Source organism: Eumetopias jubatus, unplaced genomic scaffold (assembly GCF_037043125.1).
Source record: "Eumetopias jubatus isolate StellerSeaLion01/CBP00866 unplaced genomic scaffold, mEumJub1_p1.0 scaffold_12, whole genome shotgun sequence".
NCBI classification, from domain to species: Eukaryota; Metazoa; Chordata; class Mammalia; order Carnivora; family Otariidae; genus Eumetopias; species Eumetopias jubatus.
This window is the reverse complement of record NW_028274818.1, coordinates 3,760,645-3,787,072: the sequence shown is the minus strand read 5'-3', so window position 1 is coordinate 3,787,072 and position 26,428 is coordinate 3,760,645. Positions and strand designations below refer to the sequence as shown.

Genomic DNA, 26,428 nt, shown 5'->3' with positions numbered 1-26,428 from the left:
AATGCTCCCCTTCAGAGGGACAGAATTGCAGAAAGGAGCTATTTTCGGGGGACCGAATAAACCTTTCTCCAGGGCATAGGACTCACTGATTTTCAGAGATGCTGTGGGACCAACCTGCATCACCTGAGGCTGACCCCAGCGAGGGCCCTCTGGAAGTCACAGTCAGCATGCAGACCCCCATGTTGGTGAGGTCCAGAGCACCCCACCCCCGCCGCCCCATGTGGCTCACAGCACACAAATCAACCACCCTCACACAGCTCGCTCCTGGATTAAAGAGACCGTATCTGGCGCTTTGGCAGATGATGCCCTTTGAAAAAAGAAGTTTTACTTTTTTTTGCATTATAAATGTGTTAGTTGTAAAATGTAATATTCTTAGAAAATACAGAAAAATACAAGTAAATTTTATAAAATAAAGAAATATAATCTACAATGCAGCCCTTAAATATGCTGGGCTATTTCTACTGCATCTATTTTTAATAGAAATTCTCAGTTTTAACGATATCACTATGAAAGCCCATGAAGTGATCTGGAGGGGAGTGCATCAAATCAAATTCCACCTTCAAATCAAAACCGACTGGCTCCTTCTTGCTTTTCCTAGCCTTGATGACCTTAAAGGAGAGAGAAGAAAGAACACAATGAGACCCTAGGGGTTGCACTGAAGGTCTGCTGCTCTTCTTCCTTCCACCCGCAGTGTGTCTCCAGCTCCGTCAACACCCCATGTCCTCTCTCGGAGGCTGCTCATTCTCTCTCCCATCTCCTGCACTGCACCGCCTTCTTGTAAGCCCTCCTCATCTGGAGCCTAAAGGAGAGATCTCCTGCTGCCCCCACGGGTCCATTTGAACAGCTCCACAAGGATGGTGAGGAGGAACTGGGAAAGAAGGGGAGTCCTCACTGGAGCAGAAAAGTGACAGGAAGCAACAAAAGGTAAATATTTTAATTATTTGCACTCAGTTTAATGTTGATTAGTGCATCAGGAATTCCACGGTGGACCTCTGTATGTGTGTGTATGTTCCTATGTGCCCGAGAAAGACAGTGTGGTGTCATGCGGGCCAAGATGCGCACTGCACGACAGTGTGGTGCCTTTGGCTCTAAGATACAGTTATTCAGGGTCCTGGGACCCCCTCGGTCATTTGTGTCTGGCATGTGCTCGGTTGACCCCTCTTCTTCCTTAAACTTGTTTTGATGCTTATTATACACACTTTCCATTTTACTGCTGAACTCTGTGCTCACTTGTTTTGTTCCTGCGTGGTATATTTCCCCTCAGGCCACTCTCAAGGACCAGTTTTTCCCAAAGCTGCACCCTTATGTGTCTGATCTGCCCACTGAGCCCAAGAATCTGACTCTGGAGCCAAAGCCCCTGGGCCAGCATAGGAATCTCGGTTGCAGCAGGTACAGGCAGTGCCAAGTAGGGCTATCGCCTACCTTTCAATGATAGTGATAATCAGAATCTCCATCAGTGAAATGGGAATAACGACTTCAGTATCTTCATCACTGTCTCAGTGCCGAGCACACAGTAAGTGCTCAGCTAAGTGTTTTCTTATTCGTTTAAATATACATGTTGTTATGTTATTATTTCTCTTGGGCAATATCATTCACACCCATGACTTTAAGAATTATCCTTAAACTGCCAAGTACGGCTGTTGCTTGCTGTCCCTGTCTCCAAATTTGGCCTCTCCCTAATGCATCCCTCCAGAGAGTTACTAGCCTACTTTTTGCCAAGATGTCAAAGTCATCAGGCATTCTTCCGCATAAAATTTTTCAAGTGGTTACTTGTTTTCACAATGAATTTTCCATTTCCGTTTATTTCTGACAAAAGAAGTACACCAAATACACCCCCTGACTCCTGTTTTTACTCTCTGGCCTCATCTTCCATCCATCTCTACATCTATGGCATTTCGGTTGTACGTAAATCGTGTTGTCTCACACTTTTGGGGATACACACGCATCATTTCTTTTGCCTAGACCTCTTTCCAATGTCTACGTTGCTAAGAAAAATAGTACCTACTGCAGACTGATTTCCGTTTTGGTGTTCGGCAGTTAGATAATGTGCATGGTCTCACTTAACCATGCATGGTCTTACCTCAACCCAACGACGTAGAGACTGTGACCCTTTCAGAGGACCAGTCAAGCTACCTCCCCAACGTCAGGCCAGGATTCCAATCAGGTCTGTCCTATTCAAAGCCCTGCTCTCAACCATTATGAGAAGTAGCCTCCCTGCCTTCCTAATGTCTTCAAATATTTCCTTACTTAGCGTAAGTATCTTATCCTTTTGAAATCTATGTGAATGTCATTTCCTCACAGCCTTTTAAAAATCCTCCACTTAAAAATGAATGCAAGGCATGGCTGTGTTCTCCTCCCACCCGCTGGACTCTTATGCGTCCAAAAACAGGAATCTGGTGCTCTCAAAACCTAAACAAAATTATTTGCCTCTATTGGCAAACTAACGTTCCTCTATGCAGTTCCCACCTGGATGAAGCTGTGCGTTCCACATGTCAGTTTCAGCTTCTGGTCAATTGTTTTCAGTTGAAAGCAGAAGAGTCGAAGTTTATCTCCTTTCTCACACTTGATGTTGTGCCATCTCTCGGTCCCCACGACCTCCATCACTCCTGTATTATCCTGTATTTCATATACTGTCGTCTTCCTATTCACTTTTTTCTGCAACAGAAATGCAACATTCAGTTTCTGAAGTCATAGTAGTGACTTTCATATGTATGAGGAAGCACCTGGTGGCACAGGAAATCCAAGACATAAAAAAGCAATTATAGGGCACAAATACACACACAGCTTCGGCAAGGTCTTATCGGAGAACTTTCCTTTTATTATCCTGCTTTTGTATTTTCTTCCCCTTTCTTGTTCTAGATATTTTCTATCTGGCAATTCCAGAACAATGAGTTTTCTTCCTATTTTCTACTGCTTCGCCGCAAGGGAAGCATTGATTCCTTAAAACAACTGGAATCAGAGAGAGGCATCGGAGCCCTGGTGGACTCCTTTAGCTCCTGTCCTTACGCAGAAAGGAATGGACATGACCACGACTATTCACCAGCCGATTATAAAGAACCTATACACCAAATAAGGTTCCAGTGACTCACTAATTCTTTTTTCAACCTTCTCCATTTACCCATCCTTCTCCAAATCTTACCTCCACTGACCAGGATCCTGCAGTTCACTTTCTTAAGTTATAACTCATCAATTCTATAAATACGTTTTTAACCATAGTCTCTGAAAGACAGTGTAAGAAAGGAATGGAAGTAAATTAAGGGGCTATCCTGGAAGACAGGCATATGGGGCTATGAAGCATATAAGACCATATGAGATCCTATGAGATACCAGGGGAGTTCATGACAGTCTGTAAATTCTGGGGGGAACTGAATGCATCATACTAACCAGGACCCTGAATTTGGACATGACATATCAGTAAAACTGTCCAAGCCATCCCTCCCCCCTTTTGGGGATGTAATGGAATTAGATTGCCATGTCTTCCAAATATCACACAATATGAAACCTTAGTCTTCAATAAACTGTTCATAAATAATGTGTTAAATAAATAGGTTAGAGGAGACAGCCTTGAATGATTATATTATTTGCCTACATGCTGAAGGTATTCATACGTAGGAGAATACAAGCCAATATATTTATTACTCTGAATATGTGTCACAGCCAGAATTAATCTTTGTTAGGGCAATCTATTATTCAAAGTAAGAAAAAAAAAGATGTATACAGTCGTGGAGGAGCTCAGAGATACAAAAATATGAGCATGTGCATACTCATTTATACCCTGTGCTGTCCTTGCTCACGGAGGTTGAAAATAATCATTACTGGTGAAATAGCAAGGTTTCTAGTGACTCGTTTTTCAAAGAACTTGCAGGAAGGTATCTCGGGTAGAGGACTATCAGGTCACCAGTCCTGTTTCCTGCTGTGTGGCACACTTGACCACCTAGCTGTAGTCAAGAGAGTGGGCTAGGAGCCGAGTTCCACCCCTGAGTCAGTACACAGAGCTTGGCAAGTAAAAACATTCACTTTCAGGTGTGGACAGAGAAAATAAAAACAATTTTATGGGATTACCTCATGTAACAGAAATAAGCCATACACAAATGTTCCCGATGCTTGCTTGTAGAGATTATCAATCTTGGGAGTTTCATTTGCTCTTTTGGTGATGCTGTTTGGGACCACGATCAACTGGAAAGGATCGGCTTCGTACACAGATGAGGTTTTGTTTATCTCGAGGATTCCTTTGCATTCATAGTAATCTGATATGGTAATGATATTCTCTTTTGTGAATTTCTCTTTCAGGTTGCTGTTTAAAACCTTCACATGGAAAAACTGACTGGGAGTGGCCACTGTAGCATGAAACATTCTGCTTCTCCCGTCTTCTGGGGACTCGTATTCAAATGGCTCCGTTGCTTTCAGTACCAGGACAGTCAGGGGGCCCTGCTGAAGGACACGTCCTCTAGGAGCAGCTTGATGTTGGCCCTTCATCATCTGGTTGTGTGTTGGACAGAAACAGGGAAACAAACTTACAAGTCTGGACAGGGAACACCAGTCAGGTCATTTTCTCATGCATGAAACCTTGATTATAACACCGGGACCACAACGACCCTCACAGATATTTGGAGCTGGAGCCAGGCTAGAAAGGAAGTGCCTAACAGAAAGGAAAAGCTAATGAACCGGTAGCTTATCTAGCAAAAGTGTAAGGTAGCAGACAGTGGCCTAGGAGTCCAAACACCCTCACTTCAACAGAAGCGTCTTTCTGAATTAAAGCCACATCCTCCCAAGAGCGGCACAGAACTGTGGATGACCAGAGCGTTGCCCTCAAGCACCAAAGGAACAGGTTCAGATATTTCATTCAAATAGATCCTCCACCCATTTAGTCTTAAACGACTAAAGAAAGTAAAAAGTGTGAACAAAGAACGCCAAGAGCGCTGCAGGTGGGGACCAGCACCCACACGAGCCACAAAGATTCAGGGTTCTCGGTGTATCTGGGGCCATGGTGAGGGTCCAGCTCATGTCATCTCTGCACAAGAAACAGTGCTGTTAGTGGCTCCAAATTCCCTATTCTACTTGGCTCCGTAGAGGATATGTGCCCGGAACCATGTAGCCACAACGTTTCTCTAACAGAAAAAAGGAGGACAGATGTGTTCACCTCTAATCCCCTCTCTCACCGTGGCCTGGTCTGTGTGAGCAGCGGCCGAGTCCTGTCAGGAAGGGGAAGCCACCCCCTCTGCGCAGGAAGTGTGGCGGGCAGGGATGGGTGTTGGGGTCCCAGAACATGGAGGGGCATGGAGCCAAGCCATTTACCCCCCCAAGTCCGGAGGTACTTAAGACGGGTCTGGCCTGGGGTAGTCCACACGGCGAGCACCATCCTACTTTATGTGGCTGTGGCTTCTCCTCATGGGACCAACAAGGGAGGTCTTGTTACCCGGAACAAGGGAGGCCCCTTTGCCCCAGGGAGCTGGGACGCCTGCGACGGACAGCAGGGGCGGCCACCGGGCGCGAGGAAACCTGGCAAGGATAAACGGGCAGCGGTACCTCGGGGAAGGCAGAAACGAATGGAGCTGACGACGAGGTCTGGGGCGGCGGAAGAAAGCCGACAGCTGCCGACGTGCTGGCTCCCGAATGGCAGACCGGCAGAGTCTGCGGCTGGAACCCCTTGTTCTTTTTTGCCGCAGCCGTTCCTTTGGCGACAGGTTTTCTTTTCTGAAAGTAGTTTAACGTTCCTGTTAGCGGTTTTCAGCACTAAGAGAAGCACCACACAGTTTCATTACTTGGCTGCAGGTTCCTCCTACAGGGAAGGTGGCGTCCTGGGAAACTCCAGGGTGTCGCCGGCTGTCACCTAGAGGCAGGCAGTGGGGGAGAGGGGGCAGGGCTGACAGCCCACGCGGGGGGAGGGGGATGTTCACGGACGCAGACAGCCCACTGCTGGAGCCGCCCCTGCGTTGGGACGGGAAGAGCTCCAGCCTCCTGAAAATCGGGGTGCGCGAGGGTGCGCGAGTCGCGTGGCCGGCCTGGCTGCGAGCTCGTCTGTATAAAGGAGGTGATGTCATCATGTTTATGTCATGGAAACGTTCTCCACGCTTTTGCCTGGCACGAAGCAGATGGCCCGAATGCCTCCATTTGGCAAATCTGCGCTGATAGAATACTGATAAAGAAGCAAGTGCCTGGCAGAGCTCCTTCCTCGGGCCCCCGGAAGCCTCCTGCCCGTCCCCAGGCTTACCTGAGACGCAGTGGTCCCCTCCGCTCTCTCGCACAGCAGAGCGCTACTTGTGGTGGGGGCAAGTGCCCTGGGACCCACCCTTGCCTGTTGCGGCTTTTTCTTTGGAGTTTCTTCTGTTGTCTTCATTTTCTTTGCAACTGATACAAAAACAAGGAGGACACAATGAACCCAGAGCTGAAGCCTTGTCGAAGCTAAGTCCTCTCAGCTCCCGCGGCGGATCCAGGTACCCGCGAGTCTGCCTGTCCTGCCAGAGCCGGCCTGGCCCGAGGGGACCCACGGCGCGACCGCAGGCTGGGAGACTGCGACCTGCTCCTCCGTGGTTTCCAAACTCTCTCCCCGGCAGCGAGCACCTCCTCCCCATCCTCTGGATTCCGAGGTGCTGCCATCCCATCCTTTCCCACGCCTGTTCTCCCATCATTTCCTTAAAAAAAAAAAAAAAAAAAAAAAAAAAAAAATCCAAGGTTTTCATGATACTGACTGCTTTGGTCAAGTTCTTCAAAAGATCTATTAAAATAACAGAAACCAATGAAAGGAAATAGGATACAGATCGGTGAGGTGACCAAATGGCGACATCGGCCTTTGGATTTTTTTAAATTTTGTTTCAACACGGTGATTTTACCAGGGGCAAGTCGTCCGCCTCTCTGAGAGGTAGGTTTTATGTTAAGCACGCTGTACCTTTGCTACCAGAAGGCAGATGATCATGTGGCAAATAGTGTTACAATAGGCACATTCATTGGTTAAACGTAATTATTTTAAAATTAGTGACTATTTTGTGATTTTCTAACATTTCCAAAGCACTGGAAGCCTCAGGGTTTCATGGGCTCCCTCTATCTTTCATTCTTTGCCCTCACGCCTAACACAACCTCCAGCATAGATCAATCAGTCAGTCCCCTTCCCGGGAAAGGGAAGGTCCAGGGCTGTCAGCTTGTTGGCCCCTGCATCCTGCATGGTCACCGCTGCTGAGTCACGCACTGGCAAAGGGGTATGCCACCCTCACCAAGTGCTCTTCTACTCAATTTGGGGAGGGGGGGGTCAGGGTGGAGCAGTCAGGTGTGGGATCTTCCTTATTACCTTTCATCTTCTCATTTCTAAGTTGCTTAACAATGTCCTTAAGTGGTGGCATGTCCTTGAAGAGGTCTATTAGCTTGTCCACACAGGCAGCCCCTGGGAATTTCTTTTCCATCAGGTCAGCAATCTTGACCTTGTTATATTCTTCTTGCATGTTTGAAGTCAGTCCCAAATCATGGGCCAGTAGGGACTTAACTATGCTAAACTGGTAGTCGTTGATGAGCTCCAGTCCTTTCAGCAGAATAATCCTCTTGTACTCACTCCCCATCTCTCCAGGTGTGGCTGAGCCTGCAAGAGAAAAATACCATACGGTGTTACACCTTTCTCCAGAAGATTTGAAAGTCTGGCTGTGTCTATGTGAATGAGTGGCCCATGTCAAGGTGTCATCCCTGAGTGTGTGTGACAAAGAGGAACTTAATTTCCAGGTGTGTCACTGTGGGTTGAGAACTGCTGTATTCGGGACTTCTAAGAAATTCTTTCCTTTTAATAATGATAGTTGAGTTGGGTTGGGGGTGGGTGTGGTGGCAGGAGGTCGGGAAAGAGGCCTTGCTGTTGCCCCGTGTGGAGTGTGGGCTGTAGGGGGTCAGAGTCCCCGCTCGCTTGCTCCCTCCTCCCATCCTGTGTTGGGGCTGAGGTCTCTCCCTGGATGTCCGCCTGCTGACTCTGGGCTCTGTCACCTCTCACTCCCTGTGACTGTCCTCCCACCGTCCCCCTCCCTGCTGGGTACCAGCCCAGCACACCCGACCCTTCCCTAGTCAGCCCTTCTCATGTCCTCTCTCCCTGGGGCTCGGGCCATGTTCTCCGTGTCCTCTGTGCCCTGGTCTACCTGCTCTCTCGTGCAGTACTGTAGCCCTGATTGGCCAGAATTACTTAAGAGTTGCTTGAATTTCCTCCTCCCGGCTAATTTCTCTACTCAGTTATCTCTCCATAAGCCATACTTCTAGCCGTCTCAAAATCCTTCAGTAGTTCCCTGTTTTCCTTAGGAAGTACTCCTGGATATTTAGCCCGGCTTGGAGGCCTTGAATAATGTCTCTTCCTGACTTCTGCCCTTGTCCATGTTTCATATTTAGGTCCCAGAAATATGCATTGCATCGTGCTATGTCAGGCTCTCTGTATGGAATGTACTTCCTTCCCCCCCCCTTTTTTTGAAAGGTAAATCTAGAGAATACATGGTCTTCATGAAACTAGTATAATGTAACTTCAAATTCTGCCAAATTATGTACATGTGCAGAGGTGTTCAGCCCAAATCCAATCATATTCTTATGTTGGATATTTTTACATAGTATCCTAAACTCTGAATCTAATTCAGCTTATGAAAATCAGTATTTGTGAAAAATGTCACTTTCGTCATTTTTTTTCCTCTCGTATCTTCCCCCAACACATGACTCAGTAAGCAGAAGACGACTGTTAATAGCTTAGACTATGGAGTTCAGAAGACTTAGCTCCTAGAATATAATCATGTGACCACATACTCGAATGTAAGTGAGTGATTTGTAAGATGAGATCGAAAGCCGTCCCACAAGAAGACAGAATGGATTCAGAAATAGAAGACAGAAAATGCATGTGAGACCTCTCAGGCCACAGGTCAAAGTGTCCACACCCACATGCTGTTTGTTGTTAAAAGAACAAAATATAAAATGAAAAGGAGAAAATATTGAAAGAAATAATGAGATACACTTCTTGGAATTAAAATAACATGAACATTCTCAGAGGGATTGGCCAGTAGAGTGCCAAATAGGAGAGCAAAGGAAAAACCCACATCAGGACATAATGTAGAGGAACTGAAGAATATCCAAAGCAGCAAGAAAAATTTGACTTCCAGAGAAAAAGAGTAGATCACTTACAAAGTTTCAAAATCAGATTTTCAACAGCAAAACTGGCATGGAGTACCTTCGTATAGTATTTCACCCAAATTCCATATCTGCACTTTTGAAATCTCCCCAAATTGTGAAAACAAAAGTTATGTGGGTGTGTATGACTGCACATGTACGTGTGTGTCAATTTGATGACAGATTTTGTTAGAAAAATATCTGATGTGAGATCTCAGGAGCCTGTGTAGATTTTTTTTTTTTTTTAATTCCACCTTAATGCAAGTTCTCCCATGTCTTCCTGATGTGGTTTTGAGCAGAACTGCTGGGTCTCGGAGCCAATGGCCAAGAAAGAATTCTTGAGACGTCTTTGGTGCAAAAAGGTGGTTTTATTAAAGCACAGGGACAGAACCCGTGGGCAGAAAGATCTGCTGCACCCCTGGGTTGTGAGGGGTGACCCATTATATACTTTGGGGCTGTGGGAAATAAAGATAAGGGAAGTTCAAGGGAAGTTCTCGAAAAAAAGGACTTTCATATGCTAAAGAAGACGCACAGGACACTGGAGGCCTATCTACTGTTAAACTAAGGTGGTTTTTCCCTCTAGCAAAGCAATACCTATGCTCTCTGCCTGCCTCAAGTATCTGTCAATGGGCTGCAAGTTATAAGCACATTTAATTGTATCTACATTTCCTTTTGCCTTTGTTTCCCACAACATTGCTACACAACCATGAGTGCCTGTGAGCTGAGTCAGGACTCAGATCTTACTCCATCATCTATATGACACACAAGATGTGGTGTGTGCATTAGACAGCCTTTCCTAAGTCACTCAAATTCTGAATTTCAAAACTCATGTGAACCCAAATGTTTCAGAGAGGCATTGGCCAATAGAAATTGAAGAAAAAATAATTTTGGAAACCAGAATTTTGTATCTAGCTCAAAAGGCTTTGAAATGCAATGTACTACAGATGAATCTCTGATACTGACCAACACGGTAAACAGATTTGCAACACAAAGACACCAAGGAAGCAGTGTTTTGGAAACAGTATTCCCCTGGAAAATAAAAGAGGTCAGGAAAAAAAGAAAGAGAAAAAAAAAGCTGCTGACAAAAAAGAAAGAGAGAACAAGACCTTGATTGACTCTTTCAATATTTTAAAAATAAATAAGGCCCCAACTGAAGAGAAACAAAACAGGAAGTAGATCAACATGGTGGGGTGGACAGGGAAGAAAGGATTTGTGCTTACTGAGCTACTAGCCTGTTAGGAGGGGTTGGAGATAGAAATTTAAAATTATTGGCGAAGAAGAAGAAAGCACAGAATAAACACTATAGGTAAACGTTTTAAGTCAGTCAAAATACAACACTTCACCTAATGTACATAAAGGGATAAACCACTAAAAGGCAACATTTCTAAAATGGATTTAAAAAAAATCTACGTATGTATCATTGACAAAAAGTAACTCAAAGTTTAAAAAAAAATTGTTGCAGAGGTTCTACATGGAAACATTAGAGAGCAGACAGAGTACGTGTGTCAGTGTAGAGTTAAATAGACCTTAAGACAAAGACTTTAATCAGAACTAGTTTCACTGCACAATGATTGAAGGTTTACCTTCCAGAAAGATGCAACAGTTTTAATTATGTATTTGCCTAAGAGTAATAAATACATATTATTTATTATGAACTTTTGTTATTCATATTATTATGAAGAGTTATGTAGCATATTTCTCACTATAGATTCATACATATAGGTTAACAACTGAGAGAACTACAAGGAAAAATGGCCAAAATCATGATTATAGTTTGCTTCTAGCATATGTTAGTTACTGAACAAAGCAAGAAGAAAAGCAGAAAATACTTAGAAAAGTTGAGTAACACTGCTCAGCTTAAATAAAAAGCTTGATCTAACACTTGGGAAATTCCGAAGCTAATATTTAAAATGTTACATTTCTCTCAAATGCACATGAAATGTTTGTGTACCAAGCTCTGCAGAAAGACTAAAGCATTTTCCAAACTGTGGCTACAGATTTGTCTCCAACCACCTCTTTTCTACAAACTCCACCACCGTTTGCCTCAGCCTTTGAGGAACCCGGGGAGTGTGTCTGCCACGACCTGAAATGCTGGCCCGCCATTTGAGGCACAGCGGGCCCACAGGAAAGCGCTAGGGCACCATGTGTTTGAGTGAGCGTGCCCATGAACCTGAGAAACGCTCTCCTGTGTGTGTATGTTCTCATGTTTTGTGAAACTGGGATAATACCACAGAATATAGTTTTCTGTCCAGATGTGTTTTCTTACTTAATATCATTGCATAATACTTTTCCATCCCACCATCCTGTGCCCTACCCCAGCTCCCACCACAGCCGCCAAGTTCCCTGGGCCCGCTCCAGGCTCGAAAGCCAAGGCCCGCTTCTAAATATCAACTCGTGCTATAAACACCCACAGAATGAATTTTAAAGCCGCAACAGTCAAAGATACCTGTTATCGTCCCATGTAGTGGAAGGATTAGGAAGAAGGCACTGAGATTTTCACTTTTCAGGATACAGTTGATACCGGCCCCACTCCGCATTCCTCCCCCCTCCCCGAACGACTCAAAAACTCACTGGCCTCCTGTGATCCTGTGATATCAAGGAAGTACCCGCATCTCCTCTACAAAAGTCCTGACCGGACTCACCTCACTGAAGATTCTCCCCAGTAGTCTGGATCTTGAGATCTTCTTCAGAAAGGGAGCAATCAGTATTTGCTTGACTTGAGTAAGAAGATAAACCAGTAAAGCTCTCAGAAACTGAACTGCAGGATACTGCAATCTTCTGAAATGCTAAGAAAATAATTTCTGAGATAAGAAAACGGCAGTGGTGAGCATCACAGAGTAGCCACCCCCGGCTGCCGCGCCTTGAGTTCAGCCCGGAGAGGCAGAGATTACGAAACTTAATCTGAGACTCCTCCCATCCAGGGCTTTAGCTCTGTGTTTCCTTAGAGGAGCTGAACAGCTTTCTCCTACACATCTTAGACACAATGAAAAATCAGAGCTAAATTATCACTTATTTTATTTTATTTTTACAAATGTCTGAAAGGAGTTACAACATTAGAACTTTCTGAACCAGCAGACTTCAGTGTGGGTCAGTAGATGACAGAGTCCCTTAAGTGAGGCTCGGAGACCATGAAGGAAGAGTGAGTCACCAACCCCAACTTCCTCCCTTTCTGTTCACATAGCAACCAAGGCAGGAGGAGATCTTGGGGGATTGTTCATGGGTAAACACAAATGACTAATAGGCTCATATCATTACAGCAATAACTCTTTCAAATTCTGGCAGAGCAGGAAGCTTCTAGAAGAGTTGAGGGCCCAGTGAATACTTTGTCTACAGTGTTTTTTCTGTATTTTACAACAGATACCATTTGGAGAATTGTAACCCTGAGACATCAAATAAATGGAGCCAATCAGCATCTAGTATGGGGGTAACCCACTGTCTGACTTGCAGGAAGGAAGGGGCCATGAAATGAAAAGGAGTCCCAAAGACCAGGGCATGTGAAGGGAGAAGAAAACTGATTGAGTTCATTGAAACCAGGTTTGTGCAGGAGGCAGTTGCAGTCTAGGTTTGAAAACCTTTGAATATGCAGGAGTGAGTCGGGCAAAATCAAGGAGAGTCTGGCAGGCGCCAAAAATACCAGCAGGTTGTCATGACTCTTCATTACAGACTTTAGTGCTGCTTATGTGGATGACTTGAGCTCTCTTAGGAGTTGAGGGACATTAGGGAGTTCAGAGGGCCCCAAACTAGAGACCAGGAGGCAGAGGACAGAAATATCCATGATTCAGGATGTTTTCTTTTCCCTGTACTAGAAACTAACTTATGTGGGGTGATGCCCTCCATTGTTTCTCCAGGAGCAAACACACAGGCTACTGGCCCAAACAAAGGGAAGTCGGAGCGATGCTCCTACATCTTTACAGTGTAGTTTTAGAATGTTGGTGAGGTCCCGAGCTGACGGCCAAGAAAGAATTCTTGGACATCTTTGGTGCAAAAAGATGATTTTATTAAAGCAGGGGACAGGACCCGTGTCCTGGGCGCAAAAAACGCGGCTGCAGTGGGGTTGTGAGGAGTGACTGATTATATGCTCCGGAGTTGGGGGAGGTGAGGAAAAAGGGAGGCGTCCAAGAGGACTTTGATATGCTAAGGACCCTTAGGATACTGGAGGCCTGGCTATTGTCAGGCTAAGGTAGCTTTTCCGTCTAGCAAAGCATTAACAATAAGACAGTTGGGAGTTTCCTAGAGGAGTGTTATTGTCTTCCTATCTCAAGTCCTTGTCTATAGGCTGCAGGTCAGAAAGAAATTTAACTTTGTTTACATTCCCTTCTGCCTTGGTTTCCCACATCACTCCTGGAAGCTGGGGGCGGGGGGGCGGGGGCGTGATGTTAGGGCTGTAGGAAATTGAGTTATGGGTCTCTGAAACTTAGCCTGTTGATAAGAAAGCTTTTTCCTTGTAAATCACTAAGACATTGGTAAACCGAGGGAGATTCCTGTCTTGCTAGACTGTGATCTTTGTTAACCATTTGGTTTTTTTCCTTCCGTCCCCTAGCTTTAGGGCAGCTGGGAGTGCCTGAGGAACGTCACACAGATCCAGGGGGTGGGGTGGGGGTCGCAGGGTGTCAGCTTGTGCTTCGTCCTCAGCTTGCTTTCAGCTCCCTCATCACATCTGTGCACTTAGAATTTTAAAAGCTGCACCAAAGAGATGAAAAACAAATATGCCTTTTCCTGACTCTTAGTCAGTGGTCCAACAATCAGTGACTTGGGCCATTCTAGAGATACACAGTGATTTATCAGGCTCTCAACCCACTAAAAAGACCAGGGTTCCAGAATTTGCCAGGCTTCATTGTTGTAATGGTATTGGACAACTGGGAAATGAAAGAACTCTTAGTATTGGGAGGGTGGCAGGGGAATGTCTGGAAAATGTGTGTGACCTCCTGTCATCTCAAGTCCTATTCCCAAGTACTATCTGAAAGAATCACTTAAAATCCTCAGTCAAGAGTCGCCACCAGGTTGATGCCCTTTGTATGTCTTGCTGATATGAGAGGTCTCCTAAGGGGAGGATCTAGGGCAGGTGGAAGGGCATCTACACTAAGAAATACCAGGCAGGTCCTTAACTTCCATATTAGACCTTGGGATCCAGATCAAAGTATAGAGCGTTTTGTAGTCTCTGAGAAGAAAGTGGGAGGGACAGCAGGCTGGGTATCGTCCAATCAAAACTCCCCACCTCTGGCGCTTGAGGACCGAACAAAACCTTTCCTGAGTGAGCCTGAGCCAGCCAAATTGATTTACACATTTACCAAGTGATCAAGTTAGCAGCCACCTGAATTAATATAAGAACCAACACTTCCTGTATTAATTTTCTTTATGTTCTTTATTTTATTGTTTGTACATTTGCTGTTTACTCTTTTGTCTGTTTACCTGTGATTTACAATATACAAAATCAAATTTGTGTATCGACTTCTGTTTATAGCTTTGTTATTTCTATATACTATTTATTGTTTGCTTTGCTCCTTTTTTTCTAATGTTGTAAGACATAAATGTATATCAATTATATTAGTACTGTGTTCTTTTAAATTAAAACACCTAAAGCAACATTTTTTTCCCCTCTTAGCACTGCTTTTGTTTGGCTCCCTAGGTCTTATGGGGTGTGATTTTATTGTCCCCAATCATCTTTGGCATGTATTAAGTAATGGCTTATTTTAAAATGCGTTACATAATTTCAAGCAAGTTGAAAATGTTCTACATATCGTATTGTTGATTTCTAATTTAGTCCTGCTGTGGTCATGAAATATACTCTAAGATTTCAGAGGTGAGTTTTACTGAGACTCGCTCTAAGTCCCTGCATACATCTTACTTTGGTGAGCATTCCATGTACACTTGAAGAGAGTATGTACCATTGAGTTGTTTTTCTGGTGTTCTTTAAATGAAAATAAGATCATGTTGGTTGAATGTAGGGTTGTAATTTTTCAGTCTCCTTTCTGGTGTTTTTCTTCTTGTTCTATCACTTACTGTGTCTGAGGTTTTAAATATCTGTGATTATTGGCTTATCTGATACTGCATTAATGCTATTAGGCTTTGCTTTATAATTTGAAGCTTTAATTAAACACATTTTTTGAATTGCTATGAATTTCTGATAAATTGGCCAAGGTATTTCCCAAGCTTCTCTTTTCGTCCCGTCTCCAACCAGCTTTCTCGGACTATGTCAGAGCTTGGCTTAGGCTTTGTTAAGGTGGATTTGTGTAAATCCCAAGCTGTTTGCCTAGTCCTACTTATTTGTCATGACTCACACTTGGACGCATGTCAGGGATTGGTTTGGGGCTTTGTTAGCATGTGTTTTATAACAGTCCCTACTCCGGTCCTTGGGCCTTCTTCCCAGGATTCAGTCTTTCTGGTGTCACGCTGGATCGCAAGGGCTTATATCTCTACTTCAGCCATCTGCAATGTCCCCCAGCACCGTTTACTCTCCTGTGCCCCTACTGTTTTTCAGCCTTACTGAGACATGCCTGACACATAATGTTGTGTACCTCGAAGGCATGTGTGTTGATTTGATACACTTACCTGTCGTAAAATGATTGACACTTGAGCCTTAGCTAATACCTCCTTCATATCACATACTTGCCATTCCGTTCTTGTGCTGAGAACATTCAAGGTCTGCTCTCTCAAGTATGTGATACATAATTGTTAATTGCAATCATGATGCTGTGTATTACATCCCCAGAACCTACTCACTTTATACCTGGCAGTTTGAATACTTTGACCGATATCTCATTTCCCACACCCACCCAGCTCCTGGTAAAGAACACTCTACTCTGTTTCAATGAGTTCGGCTTTTGTGTGTGTGTGTGGATTCTACATATAGTGAGATCAGACAGTATTTGTCTTCCTCTGTCTGAATTATTTCACTTAGCATGATGCCTTCTAGATCCATCTGTGTTGTCGCAAATAGCAAGATTTCCTTCTTTTTCATGCCTGATTAATATTCTTTTGTGTATATGCACATTTTCTTTATCCATACATCAATCGATGGACACATAGGTTGTTTCCATATCTCAGCTATTGTGAATAACGCTGCAGTAAACATGCAGGTGCAGGTGTATCTCTTTGATATCCTGTTATCACCACCCAGAAGTTGGATTGCTGGATCATATAGTAGTCCCATTTTTAGTTTTTTGAGGAGCACCATCTTGTTTTCCACAGTGGCTGCACCAATTTGCATCCCACCAACAGTGCAGGAGGGTTCTCTTTTTCTACATCTTCACCAGCCTTGGTTATCTCTTGTGTTTTTGATAATGGCCATTCTAACAGATATGAGGTGATGTCTCATTGCAGTTTTGCTTTGCAGTTCCCTGATAATTAGTGATATTGAGTATCTTTTCATATACCTGTTGGCTCTTAATATGTCTTCCTTGGAAAAATGTCTATTTAGTTCAACTGCCCATTTTTAAATTGGATTGTCTGTTGTGGGGTTTTCATTTTTGTTTTGTTTTGCTATTGAGTTGTGGGAGTCTGCATATATTTTGGATATTAATCCCTGATCAGATATATGGCATGAAAATATTTCTTCCCATTCCTTAGGTTGCTTTTTCATTATGTTGATTGTCTCTTTTGCTATGTAGAAGTTTTTATCTGATGTAGGCCCACTTATTGAATTTTGCTTTTATTGCTTGTGCTTTGGTGTTATATCTAAAAAAATGTTGCCAAGACCCATGTCATGGATGTTTTCTACTTGGAGATTTATGGTTTCAGGTCTCATGTTTACATCGATATTCCTTTTCAAGTTCATTTTTATGAGTGTGGTAAGATAGGAGTTTAATTTTATTCTTCTGCATGTGGTGATCCAGTTTTCCCGAAACCATTTATTGAGAAGACTAGCCTTCCCCCCGTGAGTATTCTTGTCTCCCTTATCAAATATTAGTTAACAGGGGTTTATTTCTGGGTCCTTGATTCTGTTTCATTGATCTATGCGTCTATTTTTATGCCAGTATGATAGTGTTTTTGTTACCACAGCTTTGTAGTGTAGTTTGATTGGAAGTGTGATGGCTCCAGCTTTTTTTCTTCTTCCTCAAGATTACTTTTGGCTATTTGGGGTCTTCGTGGTTCCAACAAAATTTTTAGGATTTTAAAATTTTTATCTCTGTGAAACCACCTTTGTAATTTTGATAGAGATTGCATTGAATCTATAACTGACTTTGGGCAGTAGGGACATATTAACAATATATGTTCTTCTGATCCATGAGCACAGAATATTTTCCCATTTGCTTGTGTCTTCAATTTCTTTCAACAAATTCTTACAGTTAATCATGTTCAGACCTTTCACCTTCTTGGTTAAATTTATTCCTAAATATTTTGTTATTTGATGATATTGTGAGTAGGATATTCTTTTTTAGATAGTTTGCTGTTAGTGTATATAAACGAAATTGATATCTGTATGTTGATATTTGTATCTTATTAACTTACTGAATTCCTTGATTAGTTCTAATAGTGAAGTTTTTTGGTGAAGTTTTTAGGATTTTCTATGTCTGAGACCATATCCTCTGCAAAAAAGGAAAATTTTACCTTTCCCTTTCTAATTTGGATGTCTTTTGTTTCTTAGTCTTGCCTGATCACTCTGGCGAGCTGTTCCAGCACCATATGAATAAAAGCGGGCACCCTCGTCTTGCTCCTCATCTTGGAGGATAGCCTGCCAACTTTTCAGCATTGAGTAACTGACAAAGGATATAAACTTCCAGGTGCGAAATAAGTTCTGGGGGTTTAATGCACAGCATGGCACGGTAGTTAGCGAGGCTGCATTGTTTACTTGAGAGTAGCTAAGAGAGTAAATCTTAAGTGTTCTCACCACTCACACAGATAATCGTGTGAGGTGATGGAGGGGCTAACTCATCTTATTGTGGGAATAAATTCCCAAAATCTACATGTATCAAACCATCACATTGTACATTTTAAACTTACATGATGTTAAATATTAATCATATCTAAATGAAAGTGGGGAAAACCCACAACTCAGACTCATTTCTTTTTTTTTTTTTTTCTGAATCAGGTTGAGGCTTGCTTTTGGTCTTGGTAGGATGGGTCTAGAGTTGTCCATTGTGTGATGTTTACCCCGCATGTGCAGCCTCCCTGCTTGGTTAGTTGGTTGCCCAGGTTGGAAAGATGTGTCTCTATTGTAGTAACATCCACTAGCCAGCACTGAGCGCTCCCTCATCCTTCCTCTCTGCGCTCAACCCCATAGCAGCTCCTGGGCCTCGCTTGATCTGAGCCCCAATACGTGCAGATCCCAGGACTCAGCCGGTGAACGAGGCGCCCTCCGCAGAGCTCTCTTCTCTCCAGATGCCAGCTGTTTTGGTGCCACGCAAACTGATGTTTACCGCCGTGGCCGGTGTGGCTGCCAGACTCTGCTTTGACACCTGCTCCCCGGCTGCAGCCGGAAAACCCACCCCGGGCACCTGCGGTGCTTACTGCTGAGTCGGCTTCCCCTCAGGGGTCTTATCCTTGTGCAGCCTGCTGCTCCAAGCCTGAAGCTGTCACCTCCCGTCCTAGGACGGAGTCATGGTGTTGCTTCTGGGGGGAGGCTACTCTGCAATCCCTAGAAACAGAGTCAGCTGCTCTATTTTAAATATTGACTTTAGGAATTTAATTTCTTTAGGTGATATTTGTTGTCACATAGGGTAGATGTCACTCACTTTTTTTCATTTTTTTATTTTAAAGATTTTATTCATTTATTCGTGAGAGACAGAGAGAGAGAGAGAGAGAGAGAGAGGCAGAGGGAGAAGCAGGCTCCCAAGGAGCAAGGAGCCCAATGCGGGCCCCGATCCCAGGACTCTGGGATCATGACCTGAGCCGAAGGCAGACGCTTAACGACTGAGCCACGCAGGCGCCCTGTCACTCACTACTTTCTGACTTTTTGCTCTTTGCATGTCCCTCTTTGGGTCACATGGGTCTGGAATCCACACACGTAAGAGAATGGGAAAATACCGTTGAAAAAGTAATAATGTGGTGTACCTACAGATGAGGGGGATGGGCCTAGATGTTTCACTGTAGCTAGAGATAGGGAAGCTTCTTGAAAATATTGGCCCCTCTGTATAAATCACCAATGGTGCTTCCTCCAGAGAAACCAATGCCATGAATGCTCCCCTTCAGAGGGACAGAATTGCAGAAAGGAGCTATTTTCGGGGGACCGAATAAACCTTTCTCCAGGGCATAGGACTCACTGATTTTCAGAGATGCTGTGGGACCAACCTGCATCACCTGAGGCTGACCCCAGCGAGGGCCCTCTGGAAGTCACAGTCAGCATGCAGACCCCCATGTTGGTGAGGTCCAGAGCACCCCACCCCCGCCGCCCCATGTGGCTCACAGCACACAAATCAACCACCCTCACACAGCTCGCTCCTGGATTAAAGAGACTGTATCTGGCGCTTTGGCAGATGATGCCCTTTGAAAAAGGAAGTTTTACTTTTTTTTGCCTTATAAATGTGTTAGTTATAAAATGTAATATTCTTAGCAAATATAGAAAAATATAATAAGTAAATTTTATAAAATTTATTTATTTACTTTTTGGATGTAATATGCAAACTGTAGTATTCCCAGAAAACAGAAGAATATGAGATGAAATTTTTATTTAAAAAGCAACCTAACCTACAACTCAGATATAAAAACAAACAAAAAAGAGACCAACCAACAAACAAAACAGATCCCTAAATACAGAGAACAAACTGGTGGGTGCCTGAGGGGAGGTGGGCGGGGGATGGGTGAAAGAGATGATGGGGATTAAAAGTACACTTCTCATGATGAGCACTGACTGATGTGAAGAATTGTTGAATCACTATATTGTACCCCTGAGACTAATATAAGATTGTGTGTTAAATATAGTTGAATTGAAATCAATTTTAAAAATTAAAAAAAAAAATGCTTACCTGCTCGGACAATTCTCCTGAATCTTGTGTTGAAATGGAGTTCTCAACTTTAGCAGTATCACTATCAAAGACACTTAATTGATTTGGAGGGGGCTTCTTTACTTCACACGGTATAAAGACAAACATATAAACCAATGGAACAGAATAGAGAGCACAGAAATAAACCCACGAATATTCAGTCAACTGATCTTTGACAAAGGGGCCAAGGGTAGTCTCTTCAACAGATGATGTTGGGGAGACTGGATACCTACACACACACACACAAATGAGAAAATGAAACTGAGCCCCTGCCTTCCATCATACACAAAAATCAACTCAAAACAATATGAACTTATATGCAGAAAACCCTAAAGATTCCACTATTCGACTAATAAAATCAGCAAAATTGTGGGACAAAAAAAATCAAACACACAAATCAGTTTCACTTTTATACACTAACAAAGTACCATCTGAAAAGGAAATTAGGAAACAATTTCATTTACAATGGCTTCAAAAATGTGAAATACTTAGGAGTAAACTTAACCAAGAAGGTGAAGGACTTGTACATTGAAAACTACAAAACAAAACAAAACAAACAAACAACAACAACAAAAAAAGAAAACTACAAAACATGATTGAAAAGAATAAAAGAAGACAGGATACATGGGAAGTCATCCTGTATTTATGGACTGGGAAGCCTAATACCTTAAGGTATTGATAGTACCCAAAATGAACCACAAGTTCAATGCAATCCCCATCAGAATCCCGGTGGCATTTCTTTGCAGATAGAGAAAAATTCATGCTAAAATTTATACGGAATCTTAAAGGCTTCCAAATAGTCCAAACAATCTTTTTTTTATTATGTTATGTGAATCACCATACAGTACATCATTAATTTTTGATGTACTGTTCCACGATTCATTGTTTACGTATAACACCCCGTGCTCCACGCAGGACGTGCCCTCTTTAATACCCATCACCAGGCTAACCCATCCCCCCACCCCCCTCCCCTCTAGAACCCTCAGTTTGTTTCTCAGAGTCCATCGTCTCCCCCTCCAATTTCCCCCCTTCATTTTTCCCTTCCTACTATCTTCTTCTTTTTTTTTTAACATATAATGTATTATCTGTTTCAGAGGTACAGATCTGTGATTCAACAGTCTTGCACAATTCACAGCACTCACCATAGCACACACCCTCCCCAATGTCTATCACCCAGCCACCCCATCCCTCCCACCAGTCCAAACGGTCTTGAAAAGGAAGAGCAGATTGGGAGGCCTCACATTTCTGATTTCAATCAAAACAGCGTGGGACTGGCATAAAGACCAGTGGGAAACAATAACACAGAAACAAGCCCTCACATATATGGTCAAATGTTTTTTTTAAATCACACTTTTTTAATTGAAGTGTAGTTGACGTGCAATGTGTCCTTAGTTTCAGGTGTGCAGCACAGTGATTCAACAACCGTATACATTATGCAGAGCTTGCCCCCATTAGGCCTAGTCACCATCTGTCACCATACAAAGTTATTACAATATTATTGGCTATCTTCCCAGTGCTGTACTTTTTATCCCTGTGACTTATTTACTTTATACCCAGAAGTTTGTGCCACTTAATCCCCCACATCTGTTTCACTCGTCCTCCTCTGGAAATCATTGCTTCTCAGCATTTGTGAGTCTGTTTCTTTTTCTTATCTTCTTTTCTTCTTCTTTTTTTAATTTAATTTTATTATGTTATGTTAGTCACCACACTCTACATCATTAGTTTTTGATGTGGTGATCCACAATTCATTGTTTTCGTATAACACCCAGGGCTCCCTGCAGTACGTGCCCTCCTTAATGCCCATCACCGGGCTAACCCATCCCCCCACCCCCCTCCCCTCTAGAACCCTGTTTGTTTCTCAGAGTCCATCGTCTCTCATGGTTCGTCTCCCCCTCCGATTTCCATCCCCTTCATTTTTCCCTTCCTTCTAATGTCCTCCCTGCTATTCCTTATGTTCCACAAATAAGTGAAACCATATGATAATTGGCTTTCTCTGCTTGACTTATTTCACTTAGCATCATCTCCTCCAGTCCCATCCATGTGGATGTAAAATTTGGGTATTCATCCTTTCTGATGGCTGAGTCATATTCCATTGTGTATATGGACCACATCTTCTTTATCCAGTCATCTGCTGAAGGGCATCTCGGCTCTTTCCACAGTTTGGCTATTGCGGACATTGCTGCTGTGAACATTGGGGTGCATAAGGCCCTTCTTTTCACTACATCTGTGTCTTTGGGGTAAATACCCAGGAGTGCAATTGCTGGGTCATAGGGTAGCTCTATTTTTAATTTTCTGAGGCACTCCACAGTTTTCCAAAGTGGCTGGACCAACTTGCATTCCCACCAACAGTGTAAGAGGGTTCCCCTTTCTCCACAACCTCTCCAACATTTGTTGTTTCTTGCCTTGTCAATTTTTGCCATTCTAACTGGTATAAGGTGGTATCTCAGTGTGGTTTTGATTTGAATTTCCCTGATGGTTAATGATGATGAACACTTTTTCATGTTTCTGTTAGCCATTTGCATGTCTTCTTTTGAGAAGTGTCTGTTCATGTCTTCTGCCGATTTTTTGACTTGATTATTTGTTTTTTGGGTGTTGAGTTTGAGAAGTCCTTTATAGATCTTGATACCAGCCCTTTATCTGTAGTGTCATTTGCAAATAGCTTCTCTCATTCTGTGGGTTGCCTCTTTGTTTTGTTGACTGTTTTTTTTTTTTGTTTTTTTTTTTGCTGTGCAGAGCTTTTTATCTTGATGAAGTCCCAAAAGTTCATTTTTGCTTTTGTTTCACTAGCCTTTGAAGATGAATCAATAAAGAAGTTGCTGTGGCCGATGTCAAAGAGGTTACTGCCTATGTTCTCCTCTAGGATTTTGATGGATTCCTCTTTTCTTCTTCTTCTTTTTTCAAAAATAGTGTTGGGCAGTCAGGACATTCATATGCAAATGAATGAAACTGGCTTAGGCCATATATAAAAATTAACTCAAAAGGATTAAAGATCTAAACATAAGAGCTAAAATGATAAAACTCTCAGAAAACATCAGGACAAAGGTTTCTGACACTGGAGGTGGCAATGGGTTCTTCAGTGTGACACCCAATGTACTGTCAACAAAAGAGAAACACATAACCCTGAGCACATCAAAATGAAAAACTTCTGTGCACCATACTACACAAGCGACAGGGGGAAAGGAAACCTTTTCCTTTGGAATGACAGGAAATATTTGCTAATTATATATCTGCTAAGGGATTAATGTATAAAAACTGCTACAACTCAATGAAAAACAAATGACCTGGTTTAAAAATGAGCAGAGAACTTGACTAGACTTTTTATCAAAAATGCTATACGAATGGACAATGAGCATAGGAGAAAATGGGTAATAATAATCAATACTCACTATAGAATAATCATTATGGAAATTGAAATGTAGCACAGTGAGATACCATAACACATCCACTGGGACAGCTGCTACCAAACAGAAAATAGCATAAATCAGTCAGGATAGAGAGAAGTCACAACCCCTGTATACGGTGGTTGGAAATGCGCAGCGGTTATGCAAACAATATGGAAAACCCTCAAAAACTTAAAAATAGAATTATTATGATCCAGGAATTCCACTGCTAGGCATATACCCACAAAGAAGTGAAAGCAGTATCTGAAAGAAATATATACACACCCATGTTTCTTACAGCGACATTCACAATAACCAAAAGATTGAAGCAATACAATTGTCCATTAATGGGTGAGGGGATTAATAAAATGTGGTATACAATACAATGGAATATCATTCCACCTTAAAAAGGAAGGAAATTCTCATCACAATCAGTGCATTCTTAACCCCCATCCCCTATTTCCCCCAGTCGCTTCCCCACCTCCCCTCTGGCAACCACCACTTTGTTCTTTATATTTAAGAGTCTCCTTTTTCATTGCACATCTAAAACTAATGTACCACTGTATGTTAATTATACTTGAATAAAAATAAATAAATACATAAATAAATAAATGCAATCATTTATAGCAAAAAGGAAAAAAAAGGAAAAGGAAATTCTGGCACCTGATCAACATGGATAAACTTTGAGGACATTATGCTAAGTGAAGTAAGACAGTCACAAAAAGACAAATACTATATGATTACACTCGCTCGCATGAGGTACCAAGAGTATTCAAATCACAGAGACAGAAAGCAGTGTTTTGGATGTTTGCTGGGGGCTGAGGGAGGGAGAATGGGGACCTTGCTGTTTATCAGGGACAGAGTTTCAGTTTCGCAAGATGAAAAGAGGTCTGGGGATTGGTCACACAACCGTGTAAATGCCCTCAACACTACTGAACGGTATACTTAACAATGGTTAAGATGGTGAATTTTATGTGACATGTGTTTTTCCACAATGAAAAGTAATCTCAGATTCAAAGCTTCAAAAGTGTGGCAACACAAAGACCCACACTAACAACTCTTTGGCAAGAACTATTCTAGAAAAGAATAAGTCTAAGAAACGTTGGGGACCAAAAGGGAAGTAAGAGGGAACGACTGTCTTCCTCAGCAGTCTTATAAATAAACACAGGAAGAACCAGAGAGAGGAAAACAGAAAGTATATCAACATAGTAACGGGAGGTTAGGAGCCAGAGGACATGAGAGTTTGCTAAGGCATTTGTCTTTAAGGAGAAGAGAGATAAAAAATTGTTAAAGAAACCTGGCAAGAAGGGAGAAGAAGAAAGCAAACTGAAATGAACTAAGATGACAGAATCAAATTAAAACGTAGTCATAAAATATGTATATAAACGGACCAAACTCACTAGCTCAGAGACAAGTGTTTTCAATTTGGATTAAAAATAAATCCAGCTATACATCCTTGAACAAATGCACATAGAGCATTAAGTCACTTAACAAAAACGTAGTAAAAGTTATATTATTCAAAACTTAACTTGAAGAAAGCCAGTTTAGTCGTGTAGCTTGTAATAAAGTTTTAGGGAAAAAAAATGTCAGTACAGTTGGAGTTTCACTACATAATGACAAAATGTTCAACTCCCAAGAAAATAAAAGCTAAATTATGTACTTGAATAATAATAAAAAATATATATTATTTGCTGTCATTTTACTCAACACAGAAGCATATAGTATATTTGTTTTCTTTATTTTCACATATGCACACATAGTATATATACTTGCATGGATATGCAAACTATATTTAAAAAACATATGGTTGAAATCAAGAGAACTGCAATGTGAGAAATTGACAAAATCACCATCAGTGGTGGAGATTTTACCATCTCTCAATTGCTGAAAGAACAAGGTGAAAAATAGTTAAGATTTAGATTTAGATTCGACCAACACAATTAACAAGCTTAAGAACCTTTATCTAACTGACAGGATGCTAAATCCCACACTTCTAAATTCTTCTCAAGCACCCATGAAATAATTAGAAAATATTCATCATGTACCAGGCCATACAAGGTCAAAATGTATCCCAAAGCTAGGTCATATATTTAAAACTCTTCCTCACCCCTTGGCACCAATGAAAGCTGTCTGTGACTAAGTAAAGGAGGAACCATCCAAAAACGCTTTGAAATAATGCCTTTGGCCTTTGTTGTAGAATGAAACTCAAAATAAAATTAAACAGACTCGTGAAAAAGTAAAGAAACCACATTTTGGTGCAACTGCGTTTGTAGAAGTGAGAGATTATCTCCTGGTAAATTGGGATAGTCCCTTAGTATTTTTTTTTTTTATTGGGATAGTCCCTTAGTATTAATACACATAATACAGCTTTACGTCCTGATTTACCTTTTACTTAATGTTAGCTCATGGTGATTTTTCTCATGCTACTGTCTTGTCTTTTACCCAGGCCCAACACCAGTCACCAGGTTTTCTGCTCATCCTCCAGTGGACAAAACAAAGCTTTCCTCTAAATGCCAACTTATGCCAGTAGACATGTGAGAATTAATGTTAAATTTGCAAAAGTCAAAACGCATGTCCCTTTGCTCAGGCCCCAGGGTGGGTAGGATGAAAGATGTCTATTTTCCACCTAGATAGGAGAAGGACTAGAATCAGTTTTCACTTTTCTCCGTATGGTTGATACAGCCCTTTTTCTCCCAGACAATCCCATAATGAAGTCTCCACTGTGATTGTGCGGGTACCCACTCGTACCCAGGGCTTTCTTAGAGAAATTCACACACATCTTTACCTTCCCAGATATGTCCTCCTCAGCCGTCCTCAGAAATGCAGGTATCACGGTCTTGTCTGAACGGAAAAAAAAAAAAAAGAAAGAAGAAAGAAAAGCTGTGCCCAGTCTACTTCATGATGTTATAATCTCATGAAGGACAGAGAAAATGAAGTTTTCTGAAAGATAACAAGGAAAAATGGCACAGGGTAGAGTCACTTAAAGACACGGTTGTTGATGTTCATCTCACACTGTGCTAA

General features: G+C 42.3%; 1 protein-coding gene across 3 annotated transcripts; it reads right to left on the bottom strand.

Annotated features, from left to right (window-relative positions):
* Positions 1-305: 305 nt before the first annotated feature.
* On the bottom strand, positions 306-26,428 carry MNDA (myeloid cell nuclear differentiation antigen). Of its 3 annotated transcripts, none has more exons than XM_028090935.2 (7): positions 26,193-26,428; positions 7,283-7,567; positions 6,212-6,348; positions 5,527-5,694; positions 4,063-4,479; positions 2,467-2,655; positions 306-608 (listed from the first exon to the last, which is right to left on the bottom strand). In XM_028090935.2, exons 2-7 carry the CDS (start codon positions 7,545-7,547, stop codon positions 474-476), a joined length of 1,311 nt encoding a protein of 436 aa, XP_027946736.1. In that variant the 5' UTR covers positions 7,548-7,567; positions 26,193-26,428; the 3' UTR covers positions 306-473. The 3 variants fall into 3 exon arrangements, with proteins under 3 accessions (XP_027946736.1, XP_027946735.1, XP_027946737.1); XM_028090934.2 differs by lacking the exon at positions 26,193-26,428 and adding an exon at positions 11,751-12,179; XM_028090936.2 differs by lacking the exons at positions 306-608; positions 26,193-26,428 and adding exons at positions 626-891; positions 11,751-12,182.

What these genes read in the sequence shown, in the direction of transcription:
- MNDA (XM_028090935.2), bottom strand. Translation starts at nt 7,547, where the DNA reads ATGGGGAGTGAGTACAAGAGGATTATTCTGCTGAAAGGACTGGAGCTC. An exon ending in TAGAAATGAGAAGATGAAAG is followed by an intron (nt 6,349 to 7,282) that starts GTAATAAGGAAG and finishes TTTTTGTATCAG; the next exon opens with TTGCAAAGAAAATGAAGACA. An exon ending in GCTTATTTCTGTTACATGAG is followed by an intron (nt 2,656 to 4,062) that starts GTAATCCCATAA and finishes TTTCTGTTGCAG; the next exon opens with AAAAAAGTGAATAGGAAGAC.